The 18,999-nt window shown below is 41.6% G+C and overlaps 1 protein-coding gene across 1 annotated transcript in view; it reads right to left on the reverse strand.

Annotated features, from left to right (window-relative positions):
- The window catches only part of LOC126267643 (putative gustatory receptor 2a), a 35,140-nt gene extending 19,058 nt beyond the window's left edge, over window positions 1–16,082 (reverse strand). The window contains exon 1 of the mRNA XM_049972944.1: window positions 16,029–16,082. Within this exon, the coding sequence (XP_049828901.1) occupies window positions 16,029–16,082 (54 nt within the window). The remainder of the gene's footprint in view (window positions 1–16,028) is intronic.
- Window positions 16,083–18,999: the final 2,917 nt, after the last annotated feature.

Below are 18,999 nucleotides of genomic sequence, written 5' to 3' on the forward strand. Positions count from 1 at the left end.
CAACATCTACGAAACGCGAGGTCATCACGTTCGATGCAGTTCATTTACGAGAAGGAGGTGGCGGACGCAATAGACTTTCATATGTAAATAACACCTAGGATCACTGTGCGTTCGCCGGCCGTGGTGGTCTCGCGGTTAAGGCGCTCAGTCCGGAAACGCGCGACTGATACGGTCGTAGGTTCGAATCCGGCCTAGGGCCGGCCGGATTGGCCGAGCGGTTCTAGGCGCTACAGTCTGGAACGGCGCGACCGCTACGGTCACAGTTTCGTATCCCGCCTCGTGCATGGATGTGTGTGATGTCCTTAGGTTAGTTAGGTTTAAGTAGTTCTAAGTTCTAGGGGACTGATGACCAAAGATGTTAACTCCCATAGTGCTCAGAGTTATTTGAACCATTTGTGAACCACTGGACATGTTCAGGCAGACGATATTTCGAATATTCATTCCCCTGTCTGCTGTGATAGTATTACAGATTGAGATCGATGGAATGAGGCTGGATGTATATGCAGACGCTGCTGGCAAGGTTACAACTGTTTCAGACATACTGTGTGATTGGTGAAACCCACTGACAACGTTCCAGCGTTACCAGTGAGTCGAATCTGCATAGAAGAATAGCTAAAACACAAATAATAAAATCTCCAGCATCAGCTGAGCAGCAGTGCTGAATGGTGGTAGCATTTAGTGCTGGCCGATGCCAATGTTGTCACTGCTGAAGTGTTGATTATTATTCGTAATTTACTACTTCACTTAATACATATCCATGAACCACATATGGCACTAGGCTAATGTGCGACTGCTCTGTTGAATGGGGGTGCAAAATTCCCCTTGAAAAACATTATGCTTGAACGGGAAACAGCTGAGACTCTATATTGTCACTGGGCGTCTCACGAAAGACATGATGAGCAGTATTTGTTTTGGCTGACTACAGCTACTCTCTGCACTCTGTAAGTGTAGTTATTATCCGCCAGCACACCAGATACTATACATCTGAATCCTCTTCGGAGACACTCTCAGTGTATATAGAAAGTTAGAACAAGATGAGGAATAAGTATAAAGACATCGCAGAATTAAAAACGAGAACACACTACGTATTTTATCGGGACGTTTTGTACAGATAAACAAAACCAGATTCTTATAAATAGAGTATGTGCATTGTCAGTCACCCCATAAGCTAATTAATGCAATGTATGCACCTATAAAGCATATTTTGGCGCATGAAATGTATGAAAAACAAAGTTGAGACTGTACACCATCAATGATTAATACATCATGTAATTCCTGAATACCTAATTTCCGAACAACGAAGACAGATGACTAACATTGGTCATTGGTCTATATGGACTACCTCCACGATCCAAAGGAAAGTTTATTTAGATGATGATGGTGCAAGGATTTATTTCGAAATTTGTGTTACCCATTAGGAAAAGCTAATGCAGAAGCCACAGTTGGTAGATTGTAAATTTATTTTGAAATCATCAACTACCCACAATGCATCCTAAAGGCAGTGGATGTTAGTTAAACTGAAGATTTCTAAATCAACTTAGAAATTAAGGTAGATGTAGAAATCTTAGCATCAACCAGCATCAAACCTGGTAGACTGCACAACGAGAGAATTAGGCTCTTTACGACGTATTATGGAAATAGACATACAGGATGTTGTCAACAATCATTTGAAGTTGTCAAGTCGTGAATGGTTTAACACACAAGGCTACTGGTTTGCTGTCATGTGGGACTATTGTTGGCGACGAAATGGAGAGTAAGTTTCGAAAACACTCTCATTGTCCACCAGCAGAACGAATACCAATTATCTGCCTTAATCACCGTTACAGATGATCCAAAAAAGAACTAGAGAGAAGAAGAAAGACGAAGGTAAACTGTGAAGATAATCACATGTCATGTGGGAGATTAAAGTTCAGTAAAAATGCGTACCATAGGAATAATAATTCCGTAATTTTTATAGCACTCTGTTTCACATTACAAAGGTTATACACTCAAATGCAGTGGAAGCAAAATATGTGGCATTGGGGAAACGATTTGCTTTACAGCTTATTCCTCTCACTGAGCTGAGTACTATAGGGGAAGGCACTGTAACTGAGTATGCTATAAAAACTAGCGAAATGTAAAAATTATTAACAGAAGATGAAATGTTTGAATCGATAATTTACTTACTTTGTAGACTGCCGAAACTATCAGTATTCAGCTGCGTTATATTGCATTTCAATAGACTGCGTGATTAATCTGCGTCTGATAGATACAAGTGATTATTTTATAGACTGCGCATTTGTGAGGGGCAGTATTTTTCTGAGTAGTGGCTGTGAATCTCAGTGTCAAGAAAAACTGTGGCTAGGGATGTATCAGTTACCGTTGTTTCGTAAACTGGGCAAGGGGCCAGGGTAGTTCTTTTCTTGCATTCTTGTAAGTGTCAGTGTGTACAGCAGCTATGAGAAATTAACTGTGGCACTGAATTGACTGATTGATGCTTCGTCGGAGTGTGTGTTTGAGCTCCGGCTGTGGAAGCGCCTGTTACATTCCTCACACATGGTGTCAGCATGGTGGTGAGGGATACCGAGAAATGGCAAAGGAACACGAGTTCATGAAAGCATGTGAGTTATCAGAAAGAGGTTTTCACACTGCCGCTAAGATCCATAATATGTGAGGTATGTTGGAAGCGTATAGACAAGGTCAGCTCATCGCCAGTGACCCTTAATTCGAGGTTCCCGTCGTCGTCCTCAGCTTTCCTGACACCGAAATATTTACGCCTGAGGTGCTGGTGATCAGAATTACTAGAGAGATTAAAAAGAAGAGAAAGTTTTTCTTTTGTTTATTTCCTTCAAATCAAGTGCACCAGTTGTGCATCGAAGTAATGGAGATGAACCACCACGAATTCAATCCTATACAAGGTATCCTGTATACAGGGTGGTCGAAAACAGTCTGTAAAGCTTGTAAAGGTGCCGCATGGCAGGTTGTCCTGAGAAATCATTGTGAGGAAAAGAGTTCGGTATGTTGTGCCTTGACGTTAGTCAGCCTGGTCGCCACGAGTGCATATTTAAGCATCGTGCGAGAGACAGTGTCGCCAAACTCGTTCTTCGTTTAGTTCTCTCAAACCGAACAAACGTACCTTTTGCTCACCTAGCTTAGATTTATCTCTTCCGACAGAGGCACATGTTACCCTCAAATAGGCATTTAAACAAGTGGTAGCTCAAGGGCCGATTGACGACTGAGGGTTATCGCATTTTAGTGCGTGGAAGAGCTTGAACTGGCGAGTGCAACGACTTGATTGGCTTACTTTGGCGCTAAATAACTTAGAAACGGGGTAGCGTATTGAATGTTTTCCTTAAAAGTTGTTGCTATGCACTATCGCCCCTCGAAAACAGTTACAAGCTTCTGACGCTGTATCTCATTACCCCGTGTGTTTCTCCTTCAAAGTATTTCTTTTTCCTTGCCAGTGGTTTGTCAGAATGTGCCACAAAATAAATTTATGTTCACTGATTGTATATTTTTCATTTACTGTGGTTATTTGTAATTTATGTATCTTGGGGTCGTTTGGTTGACATGAAGTGCAAGTATAGTAAACACTGTTGATTTTTCTTAATCACGATTGAATTTTCTCTATCACTAAGCCTGTATTTAGCGCCAAATTTTTGGTAGCTTTTGAAGCATGTGATGTAATATTTGTACAGTAAACGAACACAATATTTATAAGGAGTGACTAAATGTTCTTAATTTGCATGATGTATTAAATACAATGAAGAACTGTATGACTCATCTGATTATAATACGAGTATAAATGTATTTAGTGCTTTTTATTGAGAAATCTGCATAATGTGGAAGTAAATTTTTCATAAGAAATTATGCTAGCTACTTGTAAAGAAAGTACAAAAATATGCGATTCTGTGAGTGCATTTATATATATGAGTACAAAAAGAAAAAAAAACTTTAACACTTGAAAATTTATCTATTGCACTGTACATTCGTTAGACTACTTCAGAAAGTAAATCTTAATATCCTCGTTTATTCACAGATTGCCTTTACTGAACTAGGATTTTCTATAATGTGTTTTATACATTTTGCTTTGATTTCTGAGTATGAATAGTAATCTCTCTCGAGGTTTAAAGAATAATTTAGCATTATTCATGATTATTTGCAATTTATGTTATTGAGTAGCTTGTAATTTTATTAGAATGTTGTGTCTTTTATGTCTTTAAATATATTTTATTACAAAAAAAGTATGAAATTTAGTTTTCAGTTGTGGCAAGGTGAAACACACTTAGCTTATTCGCCATAATCGCAACACGTCACTGGTGAGAATTAAGACTTGAATCAATAATAGCGAAAGCAACCACTACTGTGTCAACAATGCAAGAGTATTCGTGTGGCATATAGGGGCTGCACGGCAGCGTCACTTCTGTTTGAGCTGTTCCACTACTGTTCGGTGGCGTATGAGAAGGAGCCATGTAACGAATAGGTGTTTGTAAAGTAACAAGTCTATTCGTACCAGAATGCTTATGTTGTTAATCAACACAGGCAACTCAGTCTTCGCAATTGTGACGATAAGGGAGTTTTAGAAGCTGCTCTGATGAACAACAGTTACTAATTTCACAAATGAGTTAATCTTTAGAAACCATTTCGAATCTTTTCCTTACGCATTTACTATAGTAATGAATAATTATGAACCTTATACTATTAGATGCTCAATAAAGCAACTGAGAAAACACACTTCACAAAATATTAAAGTAGTAAGATGTAGTAGCTTCCTAGCTTACTGCCACAATAGCTTCCGGAAAATTTACACCACAGCACTCTTCTTTTGTAAGTGTTGTAAGAATAGCATCGCTGGTTCTCACCTTTGTGTTGCAGAGAAAAGAACCTGGAAGATATCCTGTGTACGGAGCGATGCCGTGAACCATGAGTGGTTGTTGACCCACCACAGAGGCTGCACCAGTCCGGTGCCACAACGCCAGAAGTCGTCGGTTGAGCATCACTACACGCTTTCGTATCAACAGCACCAGATTACAAAACTGCAAGTCTGACGTGATGATCACTCCGTAATACGGATACACCATCAGCGAAGACCACACCTGGAAGTTCCTTACCGATCGCGCCCAAACCACAATATCAGCTGTGAACAAGAGTAGAGCAGAAGGCAGAACCACCACTAACTCTAGAACCAGTATTCTAAATGACCGATTATACTCCCTTTTCCGCTCTATCAAAATTACTCCGTCAATTTGCATGATCTGTTCCACGATACGTGATATGTTCTTGTGACTGGAAACGCAGCACTTCGTAAGAATCAGAGCACACGAGAAAGTGACAACCAACATTTCGGTGATGTTGCCGACCTTTATAGTGGATATAATATTCCGAGACTGAAAACGGTCAGCACCTGCCAGTGCGATAATCACTAAGGCAGCCGCTAACACAAGCAAACAGTACAACCTTTCATATAGGGAGGACGTTATTTTCGCTGAATTGCCATTGAAACCGAAAGGAGCCAATCCGAGCGGTTTGCTCACATAATATAATGGCTTCATAGCTCTGGTGAAACTGTGATAGAACTGATCTCCTTTCAGCCGTGAAAATAGCGATCTGGTAACGAAACCGGAGCACATTTCTCTTCTACACTGCAACAGCCCTTCAAGAAGAATGAACAGCATTTAACGAGGTCCCACTTTCGCCTTTCAATAGGAGAGCCTCCACCGAAGAAACAGCTGCTTGAAAATCTGATCACCAGCGAAATACCCGCCAGACATTTATCATTGTACGTATGACAGGTTCCTATTAAGTTAAAGCGTTACCTCTTTCGTTTTAATCAATTTAAGAGCAGCAACAAATCAACAACTTTTAATAGATGATGTTGCGATGTAATATTACATAGTAAGTATTGTCTTTTGTCATGTCTTGAAACGTCGGTTTGTTCCATTTAATTTGGCAACTACTGCGGTCAGAGCACAAATGCCGAGTAACGGTCAATATATTACAGATGCATAGTGTGCATTCAGTTCAATTATAAGGGCGACTACTCCAGTGTCCCAATGTTAAACACGCCAGGAACATGAAGGCACTCTTCCTGACGTTGATGTTGTGTAAACTACATTCTGACGAAGATGTATAAACTACGGACAAATGTTAGTCTTATCCGCCATCTGCTAACAGCAATACTGAGGAACGAATGGAATCGGCAAATAGCGATGAGCAAATAAAACTGACTCGAGTACAGAACACCATTTCTAACATCATGCAACGGCTGTTCCCCGTACTGGTGAGCATCTTATCCTTCGCCTAGCCACGATTTCAGTGTTTCTGACAACAACAATGCACTTAAACCGAGGGCACGGCAAAAGGAAGTGAAGGAAATCCGACAGCCGTTATTTGAGCGCTACATGCTCTCGAGAAGAACGTGAATTATGGATTGGACGTTCTGCAGAGATTTTCAAATGTGAACCCTGGGGATGTGTTTTCATACTAGAAAGTTCCTGCGTCCAATCAGTTGAATTGACATTAGAAATTCTCCTTCTTTTACCGGAGACTCAATTATCAGAATGTGATTTAAAACAAATATGCAGTTACTAACAATGGTGTGGCCATTTGCAAGTAAAGTTGTCAAAGATACTAAGCTAACTTATCCACCAATTTTCCACTAATGTAACCACTATCTTTGTCTCAGGAAATACCAATGACAATAGCATGATAATGAAATATTGAAAATATTGTGTATTACAACGTACAGTGTGTAACGTGTGTAAGAGCAGTGTGGTACCTTAAAATGTACACACATTAGTGTGCAGGTCGTTTCTTTTTCTCCGGGCTGAACAGTTTTACCATAGACACCTTATAAAATTTACTGCCTGATATTTTCTGTGTAGCTGTAACTGCAACATTAAGTTGAGTACGCCTTTTAATATAAGCTAACCGTTTAGCACCCTTGCATCCATACTTCAACATGTCAAAATAACCATTGATGGCTAGCTCTTGACACATGTGCTTTGGGGCATTAACCGACCTAAAAACATACTTCTCCAAATAACTATAGCTCTGAAGCATAAAATCTACATCTACATCTTCATGGGTACTCTGCAAATCAATTTCAGTGCCTGACAGAGAGTTCGTCGAACCACCTTCACAATTCTCTATTATTCCAATCTCGTATTGCGCGCGGAAAGAACGAACACCTATAAGCCCTTTTACTAAAAACAGACTTTGATAAAGCGTTAAATACAAAAATTAAAACTTTCCAAGTTTTGAAACTAAAAAAAGCACCAATTTGCGTACAATTTCGCTACGGAACATGTAGGGAGCCAACTTCTTTTAAACTTTGGCACAGCAAGATATTAAATGACAAGGGATCGCTAACAGAGAGGCAGAACTAGCATTATCGAAGGATGCCAAGTAGATTAAAGCAATCAAAGTAAAGATACAGTCATTCACCTTTTACAATAACTAACAATTTTAAAGCCACATAATTTTAAAAACCCACCAATGAGAGGCAAACTGAAGCTTATTAAACAGTGGCCAAAAACAATCAAAGTAAAATAAAACCATTTAACATTTTACAATAACTAACAACTTTAATACCATGTCCTGTCACCAAAATGTCCTGGGATATAAATAATTAACCGACCGGGTGTAGAGGCGGCCACAAATGTCTCCCGAAGGATGCTCAGGCTAGAAGCGGACTTACAGACCCACAACGCCTCACATTGAGCAGTCACATCGACCTCACGCTAGGCCAACGGAGAAGGACGAATCAAATCAGGAACTATAATCTGTGCCCAAAAATACACTTCCTCCCAGGCAGTACTAATAAGAAGTCAAAATATCCCTGTCTATAATTACACCGGCGACAGGGACAGGAAGCCCGAACGCAGGTGGCCACAAGGCAGAAAATACGCTGGTTGCACAAACCAAAATCCTTCAATTAACATCTAAACCTTTAACCAACTTAACTTAAAGTTTATCAGAGAAACAGCAGGTGAACCCCGATGTAAAGGTTCCTCGTACCCGACCGTGTACACTTCACCAACGTACCCAACTGGGCACAGTCACGAAGTCACGTGCTCTGCCACCGGAGCCCTCGTCTTCTCTGCACCGACGGCGGCGAAATACCACTCCTCAGGTTAGGCGAGATACTAGTCCGTCATTCCCGCCTCCAGACAAAAAAATTTAAAGACATCCGTTGCCGCTCCCACCAAGTAGTGACTCGGAACCACAGCCACGGCCCCGGGTGCTCAGCAAGAGCTTACAGACTTGTCCCGTCAACTCGTCCCGCACCGCCAGGAGAGACCACGCGGCTTCTCGGAACAACAGCCGACTCCCCACCTCCACGTCACGCTGCGGTCTCATCGTACGGCATTCTCTAATTCCACATTTTAAACACCGACCTACCGACTCGTCACCGCTAGGCAACCAACCGGCCATCCACCCTCAAAGATCTTATTCCGTTACACAAGGCTAACAGGAAGCAATGACTCGAAGTTCGATAAGACCAGACACGCCGCCAGAGGGGAATCTCGACATAATCGTACGCAGCATAACGATAAATATGAAAGATTCAAATAACGATGAACTGGAAGGAATCAGAACAGTCTTGACAGCGTGATATACGTTGAGAGCCGACGCACGGCTGTCACTTTTATAGCTTCCACTATTATCCCACCCACTGCATTCAACTGACAAAAAAGCATAGGAAAAAGACACCGGTGCCATTCGTCATTATTTTTGCCATGTTTTACCATATATTGCGCACAGATCATTGCTTCTGGTATGTTGCGTTATGAACGGCACTGATGGCATTTCTTATTTCACCCGCCGTCGAAAGAAGTCTCTCCGTTTTACGGATGTACATCCTAGGCATCTGAACAGAAGAATCAAAACTTATGAATATGATGCACTATTTCATTTCAACTTTTATTAAATAAACATTAACTATCCAATTGAGCTACTTACTTTCCTTATTAGCGTTACGCTGAAGTGGGGTAAAAAGACGCACTCGGCTTCTCTGCGTTAAATTACCCCAAAAAGAAAGGCTTATATCAGACTCTAGCTCCCCCCATGTTGTCACTGCCTCCGCCAACCTCCTTGGGCGTATCGCTGTTGCCGTCCTTGACCCCACAGGTAGCGACCACCTCCCTGTCCTTCTCACCATAACGTCTGCTCACCGCCCCCCTCTGGCTCCGCACCCTGCACCCACTCCCAAGGACGTCCATAACTATCGCCGTGCCAACTGGAATGCCTACAGGGACTCCATCTGAACACAGGTCGAAAGCCAACCTCTTACCTCTCGCCATCCTGACGACATCGTCCACGTCTCGTCCTTCCTTCAGAAGGTAATTACTGGCGCCGTACAAGCCCATGTTCCTACTAAAACAATCCACCCACACCGTCCCACTCTCCCTCTGCGGGCTGTCCTCCTCCTCCGTGAATCCCGCCGCCTCTATCGCTCCTTCCTGCGCACTCGTGACAGGGATACACTCCAACGCCACCAGAAAATACAGCGACACGTACGGAACCTTATTACAGCAACGAAACGCCGAGACTGGCGCCAGACCTGCACACGCCTCAACGCCACCCTCCCTATCAACTCCTCCAACTACTGGTCTGCCTTTGATCGTCTTACTGGTTCCCTTTCCGCTCCCCACTACCCCCTTCTCCATAACTATCGCCCCCTTCCTGACAACCTCAGTAAGGTCAATGACTTCGCTTCCCACCTTTCCGAGTTCTTCTCCATCCCCGATGATCCCCACTGTGATTAATCTCTTTTCCCCACCGTCATGGAATATGCTGATACCTCTGTCGCTCCACTTGCTCCTAGTCATAAACACTCCCATCACAGCACAAGACATTAAACTTATCCTCCAGTCCCAAGGCAACATGGCCCCTGGTCACGACTGTGTCACCTACCGTCACCTTCGAGAAAGCCCCTATTCATTCCTGACTGTCCTCACCCATCTCTATAATGTCATCCTCTCAACTGGCTTCCAGCTTGACCTGTGGAACACCTCCCATGTCCTCTTATTCCTCAAACCCTACAAACCCCCTTCTGCCGCCTCTTCCTATTGTCCCATCTGCCTCACCTCCATCTTCAGTAAGGTCTTTGAATCCATCCTCTCCCACCGTATCCATCAGCACCTTGCTCAATACCACCACCTCCCCCTTACCCAGTGTGGCTTCCGACCTTCCTTCTCTGCTGAAGACCAACTCCTCAACCTTGTTCACCTTCTGTCCCTCCAGCTCTACTCCCATCGCTCCGCCATTTTTGTCTCCCTTGACCTCCAAAATGCCTATGACAGTGTATGGCAACCCGGTCTCCTCTTTAAACTCCAAACCTATGTCCTGCCTATCAATTTTTTCCGTCTGGTCGCTTCCTTCCTCTCGCACCGTCCTACCTCTGCCACCCTCCACAACACTCCCCTATCTTTTATCCCATGGTTGGCTTCCACCAGGGTTCAGTCCTCTCGGCACTCCTTTATCTCTTCTATACAGCTGATATGCCCAAGCCACCCACACTGGTCCACCTTCTCCAGTAAGCTGAAGACTCCGTCTCCCTGGCTCTCTATCCTACCCTTCAATGGTCTCAACATTCTATCCAAACCCACCTTAACCAGTTCACCACTTGGTGTAACCAGTCGTTCCTCCATCTCAACCCCTCCAAAACCCAGATAATCATCATAGGCCACACCACTCGCTCCTTTCGCCTCCATGATTTCTAACTCACCTTCTATGGTCATCCTAACCAGCTCACCCCCCACACTGAAATACCTTGGCCTCACCCTCGACCGACACCTCACCTGGACCCTTCATCTCCAGACTGTCCTGCAGAAAGCCCATTCTCGCCTCTGCCTTCTGAAACTCCTGTGTGGCCGGACATGGGGATTGCATCCTTCTACCATCCTCCACACCTACAAATCCCCCATCCGTCCTATCCTCTGTTATGCCACAGTTGCCTGGATCTCTGCCCGCACCTGCTTTTACAAGGTCGACCAATTCCTTGAATGCCATGCGCTCCACCTTGCCTTCTGTATCCGCCTTCCTTCCCCCACATGGCTCCTGTATGAACTGATCCCCTTCCCCCAATTCCTCCTATTCCTCCAACATCTCCGCATCCTTTACATTGTCCACAGGTTTGTTCCCCCCCACCCTCTGGTTTCCTCCTTCCTCTCCACCCCTCGACCGTTGCCACGCCTCTATCGCTGTATCCCTCCCTCTCTCCACCTCCACACCCTCCATCTCCTTCATCAGGGCAATTTCCAACGCCTCCCCCTCAAGGATGACGAACTTCATCATGACATCTAACCTTCCTTCCAACTATAACCTGGCCTTGTTCCCCCCCCCCCCCCCATCCAGGGTCCCCTTTTTCCTCTTTCCTCCTTCTCCCAGAGGGGATTTTCCTCCATCCCCTCCCCCTCTCCCCTGAAACCCTGCACCCCATACTTGCCTCTTTCCTTCCCACATCCCTCCCTCCCTGACCCTCTTCAGCGCGCCCCCCGCTCATCTCTCCCATCTCTTCCCCTCCCTACCTTCTTCAGGTCTCCCTCATCTCCTAGCGTCTGGCAGATCCTCTGTTTTGATCATCATCAGTGTGCCACATCAGTGTTGTTTAGTGCTGTTTCTTCTGTGCAACAAGAGGTGTGATTTTATTAGTGTACTGCCTTGAGGTTCGCCGTCAGTGTTACGTTATGAGCTACGCCATCCGTCAATACTTCTATGCTCCAGTCATACTGTGCCTTGTGTTCTTTCAATCGTCGCAGTGTGTGCGTTTCGTGTGTGCTACTTTTAAAACATTTTTTTAACCTCCTTTTTTACAGTCACTCCGTTTTTTGTCTCTTGCCTTCCGTGATGTTCCCCCCTTCTTTTTATCTATGTTCACCATATTCTCTCCTTTGTTATTTTTAAATGTCTTCTATTGTTTGTTCTATGTCTTTCGGCTGAAGAGCAGCGCATATGCTGCTGCCAGCCCTCCTCGATGGGGAATTGAAATACAAAAAAGAAAAAAAAAAGACTTTAGTTCCGTAACTCCTTCGTTTCTTATGAGAAATAACACTTATAGTATCGTTAGTGTTACGATGCGGAGATAGGCATAACCACATCCTAAGAGACTAGAGATGAAATATTAGACGCAACAAAGGCAAAACACCCTCTCGCTTCTTCTTTCGATGAGTGTCAAGTAACGCTTCCCGCGTTCTGTATGTTTACTAATATACCTAACCACCAGATGGCAGCACCGATCAGATAAGACTAGCTCTCACAGCTAAAGATATATTGACGTGTTTACATTTACCCGCTGCACCAAATTCTCCCTCTCTCCTACTCTCTCTTCCTTACGTTTCAAGAACTAAACACCATATAAACTTGGGGTGCTTTTTAAAGGATTGTTTGTGAGTGAATAGTATGTAATTTAACGTGGTAAATGAAGGCGTTGCGGAACAGCTACGAAATTCAGGCCCGGATCTATCAACGGGAAAACCGGGCTAATTGCCAGGGAGGTGGGGGGGGGGCATTTTGGGGGGTGCCAAATTCATGGTCTTGAAGAAAAACTATGTTTGGCAAAGCATCCTGCATCCAGCGCCCGTTGGTCTACCTATTATTCATATGATTTTCTAACGCATCTCAGTCAATTTTCGAACTTTTTCAACACATTGTAAGTAGATACCTGAACGAATCATAAGTTGATTTTTGAATATATATACTTAGTCTATCTGTCTCTGCCAAGGGAATCCCCGTCGCATCTAGAAACAAAAAACTTACCTGCAGACAAAAGGGGATGGGACTATACAACCTGAGCCGAATAAACACGATGGGTGAACGCCAATCACTGTTCGTTTGTTTCTGTGGTTTATTGGGTATAGAAATGATCAGCGAAATCCACAGATCATCAGAGTGGAAATAGACGACAAAGAGGAACACGGTTAACAAAGATTACATACTATGATCTCGGTGTATCCGAGAAAGTGAAATTTTGCCAGATCGCTACAAGTTTCACGGTCCCCTGTTAGTAGCCGCTTTAATTTCTATTCTCGGTACACCAAGGAAAACGCGTTGTACGAACACGTAATAACAACAAACCGAAGAATAACTCGGGATAACTGTATCTATGTTTCTGGCAGGGTTTGCGAAGTTAACCGGAGGGTAAGGTTCGACAATGGTAGGAATAATTACACAATTAGGGATAACAAGATTGTTTGTTAGGTCGAGGAGGGAGGAGATACAGGGAAAACGTACAAATTATATTGAAGAATATAACGGTTGCAAATTTAAATAAAAATTCCGCACTACTGCTTTTCGATCTCAAGCTTGAGAAACTGGAGCATATGAATGAAATGTGAAACTATTTGCTAACATAAGACTTTTTGCTTGTAGTAGACCTAATAGCGATTCGGTGTTGGTACTTCGTGAATTATTTTCTGTCACGTTATTTCTGCGGATGAGGTACATAAAAATATTATGGGGTATATAAAAAATTGTGCCGAAAACAGACTTACTAATTTGGCGTGTGCTACAATTGCTGCAATATTAGAAAGATTTATTTCGTTTTATCTAGCAGACAGTGACAAAATAGACGTAATCAAATCGAGAAACCACACCAGTCTTGGATAATATTCGTATTGATAGATTTTTCGGTATTAGAAAACGACATTTCGGTTTTCATTCAGCGAAGCGTTGGACGACCTCTGACGAGGTAATGATTCTTTCACAGAAAGGAAAGCACACTTTGTAAAGCTGTAGAAAACAATGCTGGTACCTAAGGATTGTACAAATGTGTACTGTCTTGCTTGATTCTTGTCTCTAGTGGCTTTATGTTTCTTGTATTTAATGTCACATGGTAGAGAAATTTATAAGCTAATAGTTAATAAAGAATACAAATTTTCAGAAGAGTTGCTATATTCGTGGTACCAAACTCTCACCCAGTATCAACTGTGGTCTTTTATGGGCAGGGTAGGATGTTAAACTGGACGACTGGGAGCAGGAGAGGCACCAAAGGGTATTCTAATTTTCACTGTCCTGAATATAGATTTGATGGCTTCCACTAAATATACATGTTTCAATGCCATAGAGCGAAATACAGTGGTGTATGATAGAAGAATGCTGTGCCAAGAGGTGTGCCACTGAACTTTGGCTTACATGAGACATATAACGAATTTTACATTTCCTCCAACATATATGTTTTATACACCAACCTCTTCAGGAAGATGGACGCCACAAAATTAACACACTTTTGAAAAATAGATTTTAGTACATTTTTGACATTCTGTCTCAAACGCTTGAGAAGGGGGCTGGGAGGTGGGGAGACACCACTACCAAGTTTTTGCCCCAGTTCGGAAATATCGTACATCTGGGACTGACGAAACTGTTGTTACAGATTGAACTGTCCAACCGGAGAATATTAGTTACTGATCAAAAGTATGTACTAGCCCTTAGACAGCTTGGGAGAACGTTAGACGAGAGATGCCTCTAGTGGGAGAGAGATGTACTGAAGCCTTCGAGGGACACTGTCGGCAACGGCTAGTGTGGTGCACTGCGTCAGCTAAGAGGTCGCGCAGGGCTTTGTGTGTGTACGCGAGGCTTTTCCAGTAGCTCCAGCGCCGCCTGGGCAGCAAAAACACAGGCGCCGTCACCCGAGAACGCCGCCGGCGAAAGTCCGCCACCACATGTTTCACACAGTAAAGCGCAACGACACAGTGATCACCGCATGGCACGTGAGAATTGCTGGCATTGACCTCCTGCTAATGTTCCACTGATTACATAGTAACGACATTTAAGGGTACCACACCGTGGTTGAGGTCGAAAAAATTCTATTTTCGTTTTTCATAATATTTCGATAGATTAAGATTTTATATAAGTATTCTGACAAGGATTTTGCCCGAAAAAAATATTTTCCGAGCATTTAAAGAGCATTTTCCTACCACGTGTGTTTAATTGCCACGCCCACTTTTCTGTCTCCCACTTATCTGCATATATTTTAGGTCTTTATGTCCCCTACATTGCACATTAGGGATTTTTTTTTTTTGCTCCCGGGTGTGTTGTCTATCCTTGGAATGCAACGGTCGGTATTCTTTTGTTTCTGCTGTTTGTAAACAAAACGCATTCAAACACGCGGTTTGTTTTGTTCAAATGTGATTGTGAGTAGTTGTCCTAGAATACTTGCAGTTATACTACAAGTAGGAAATTGGGAGAAATAAAGAAATTCTGAAGGCAATGGAGAGAGATGTTTGGGCCATATTCTTCAATAAGTCCTCTACTGATGATAAGCCATGTCATGGATTACACAATCCATCAGGAGAAAATTTGTGGTGCAAATACAATAGGGCTCAGGAAACTGGAGAATCTAATTCTCACCAGCATTCTCTTCCTGCTGCCGTTATCACAGCAATTAAACCTATTTTCAGAGACTTGGCTCATCCTCACCTTCTAAGGAATTGTCTGCATAGGAAGACACAAAACCCAAATAATTGTTTCAACAGCCTTGTTTGGAACCGCCTTCCCAAAACTGTATTTGCAGGCACGCACACAATGAAACTAGGAGTTCATGACGCTGTTATTAGATTCAGTCGTGGTAATACTGGATATTGTTGGGTTCTGAAAAGGCTGGGAATTAATCGTGGTGAAAGTTTGATCACTGGGCTGCCACACTGCGATAAAATGAGGGTAGCTGATGCAGACAGGTCTGCATCCAATATGGCTAACAAAGCAAGAAAAACGCCCAGGAAAGTGAAAAAGAATCTGGAAGACCTGCTAGAGGCCAAAGAAGAGCTATCATATGCAACAGGACAGATTTAATTAACTGTAAATAACAAATTTCTACAGTTTTTTCTTTGAAATCAATTTCCCGCAAATTAAAATTTGCAGTACATATGCCACATTATATCAGAAACTATCATAGGTAAATGAATGAAATTTTCAGAGACTCTGCATAATATAAAAAGCCACCTCTGGCGCTAGATTAATTAATACTCTCCTGTTAGGAAGTTAACAAAAAATATTTTCTGCAGAAAAACTTAATATTTTTTTAATAAATTTAAAAAAGTATTTCTTAAAAACTGTAAAATGGATAAAGCATATTTTAGAATAGTTGAATCTATTAGCATCATGAAATGTACAGTAAATATATTAAGGTCCTGCATCAATTTTTTTTTCAGAAATGGGTCAAATACTTACCTAAATTAACATGGGTTAGATAGGCAGGGTGTGGTTCCCTTAATAATATAGTAAAAACAGTCACAAGTGTTTTCGCTAAGCACTGATCGGAAAAAGTACGAAAGCAACTCTCAGTGATGTGTTACTACCAAACCAAGTATCATGTATCTAAGATCCTTGGACGACACTGAGAAAGAACTGATACAATATAATGCAGAAGATAACCGAAAGAAGTATTCAGTAATACTGTAACGTATTCTTCATTCCTGGGCAGATAAGGACGTGGAAAAATCAATGAAATCGAGAAAAATATACGCCGTGCCTGAGTGAAGGGTTTTCTGGAGAGAGATGAGCACAAATGCAATGGCACCATGCGGTCACCACAGCAACAAATGTCAATTAGTAATAAATTATTATAGTACATTGCATCACCTTCAATCTGTTTTGTAGACCATCGCTTATTATCTTTCTTTTGACATATCAAGTCCTGAAAGCTATTGTGCCTCATCATTGTTTGAAAGTATTGTTGGCTGTGCAAACATTGAACTGAGTTCCAAGTCAAAGTGTTAATGAGTAATAGTTCGCAAGATAAGAGTATGCAGATTCGAGTTTCTAAGGATGCAGTATTTAAACACAGGACGATATAAGTGGTTGGTCATGTGCGTACAAAAAAGTGAACTGAATTCCTGAGGCCACATTCATGTGCTACATAAAACTGACGCTATAATAGTAATATCTCATTACTAGAAGGTATCCAATGTGAATGCAGAAACATTTACTGTTAATATGAAAATTTTCCTTTAATTAATGACGTAAATTACAGAACCCAATAACACGTAGGTACCTCCTATAGGTTTTTAGGAAATCGAAGTGAGTTACGAGAAGACGAAGACTTCACTATCTGATCTTTTGTTTCCCAAAAACTGAGTGAGATTTTCAGATTTTCCTTACCGTTTTTTGTATATACTATCTTTCAATTAGAGGCAAAGTTCATTCTGTAGTCTTTGACTACTTATATACATATTTTATGACATGGTTCCCCCACAGATTACTTATTTAATCACTTAGAAACAGGGAAAAAGAAAACAACTTCTGCACAAAACATTTCAATACGAACAGCAACGACTCATCTGCTCAAAGAGAAGCCTCCATGATTTATAGTGGTCTTGTGGAATTTCAAAAAAGCAAGTGACGGCCACCGATGGAAGTGCATGCTCTACGATGAGCTGTTATACTGACCACAAAGCGGGTAAGGAGTTGTTGGGAATAATTCTTTTGTAAATATGTTTTGTTACTGTGTATTATGAGTGATAACTGAGAATTACTGTAGCTCAAAGCAGAATATTTTATCCAAATATAACGATTATAGCATTATCTATATTCTTCGGGCTAGCGTACGTAATCCCTTTTTCTATAAAAGCAGTTACTAAAAACGTTCCCTACGCTTTCTACCTTATGATTAATATAACAGCACTACATATATGTTTCCAAACAAATAGCAATACGAAGATCTCTACCTGATATAATTGCTGCGCATTATTTGATAAGCCTCTTTTGTTAATCGTCTTTTTTCAGTGATGAGTTAATAAATTTTATCTTCTAATCTTGTTAATACATACGTAAAATATGTATGTATGTATGTAGCACTATATATGAAAGTTAAATGGCAAATGTTTTCCTTTTATTACCGTTTCTATAATGTTAAGGTGTTGATTGCATTCAATGTGAAATTGATGACAATAAAAACAAATACAAAACCTGCTGTGTCATAATTAACATACGTATTTCTTAATTGTAATAAGAGAATAAGGATGATTGATGTGGGAGCTATGGACTGAGACATGGAAGTATGTTAATGCAAGAACGGTTCATGTATTGGCCCCAGAAGAAGTATTTTGAAACAATAATTAGGAATGTGGAGAAATGCTACAAGATCAAGAAGATAAATTGAAGCTGCTGTGGAGAACTTGTTAGTGTAAATTGCCTTCACGTACCTTATGTACTATACTCTAGCAGTTCCTTACTTGTGTGGCCCACGTTTCATCGAGATATATTACTTCACAGTAACACATCATTAGAAATTTGCTATCGTCCTTGAGTTTTTCAGTCCAGTGTATCTATCTAAACATCATATCTTACAAGAGAAAAGATTTATCCCGATGCCATACATGTTCCTCATCGTTAGATTTAAGGTATTTCCAAACGTGCCTCCTGAAATTTAGTCGTTGACCTCAAATTCGGAACATCAGTAGTCCTAGGCAAAACAGTCCATTCTAAACGAAAAATATCATTTTAATTGTTCAGTGATGTGTTAGGAGATCCTGCCTGAAAACACTATCTTTCTCCAGCTTTTAAAGTTATTGTCATACCCAGTGGAATGAAGGCTGTTACGGCAAAGCTGCCTCTCATGAGTTTGCCATCAGGAGGACAACTCTATATTGTCTGACACATATACAGTTAGTGTCTCAAATTAGGTTGGGTAAGGTAGAGATACTGGGGTCAAATTCGAGAGTACAGAGTTGAATACACCTTTCCAGTCATTCACACTTTGTGTTACCACAAACCGCCAAAGGTGGAAGGACGCATTTAATTGTCATCCCAGATCCTTCTCCCCAGATGAGCCATTTATAGTATGTACTTTACATCCTGCCGTTACTTCTATTTCTGTTTATACAGCGACTTGTTACTGACGTGTGTCTGATCCTCTAGAAAAATAAACTCTAAAGAAGTTTATTACGCAACTGAAATTTTCATATCTGATCTTCAGATTAAAGCTATAATTAATATGGGACCCATAGTCCCCTACAGCGTTGTTGTTTAATGGATATATTAACATTAGCTAAACTCGTTTTACCATAAGCATACGTTCAT

Source organism: Schistocerca gregaria, chromosome 4, assembly GCF_023897955.1.
Source record: "Schistocerca gregaria isolate iqSchGreg1 chromosome 4, iqSchGreg1.2, whole genome shotgun sequence".
Classification (NCBI taxonomy): Eukaryota; Metazoa; Arthropoda; class Insecta; order Orthoptera; family Acrididae; genus Schistocerca; species Schistocerca gregaria.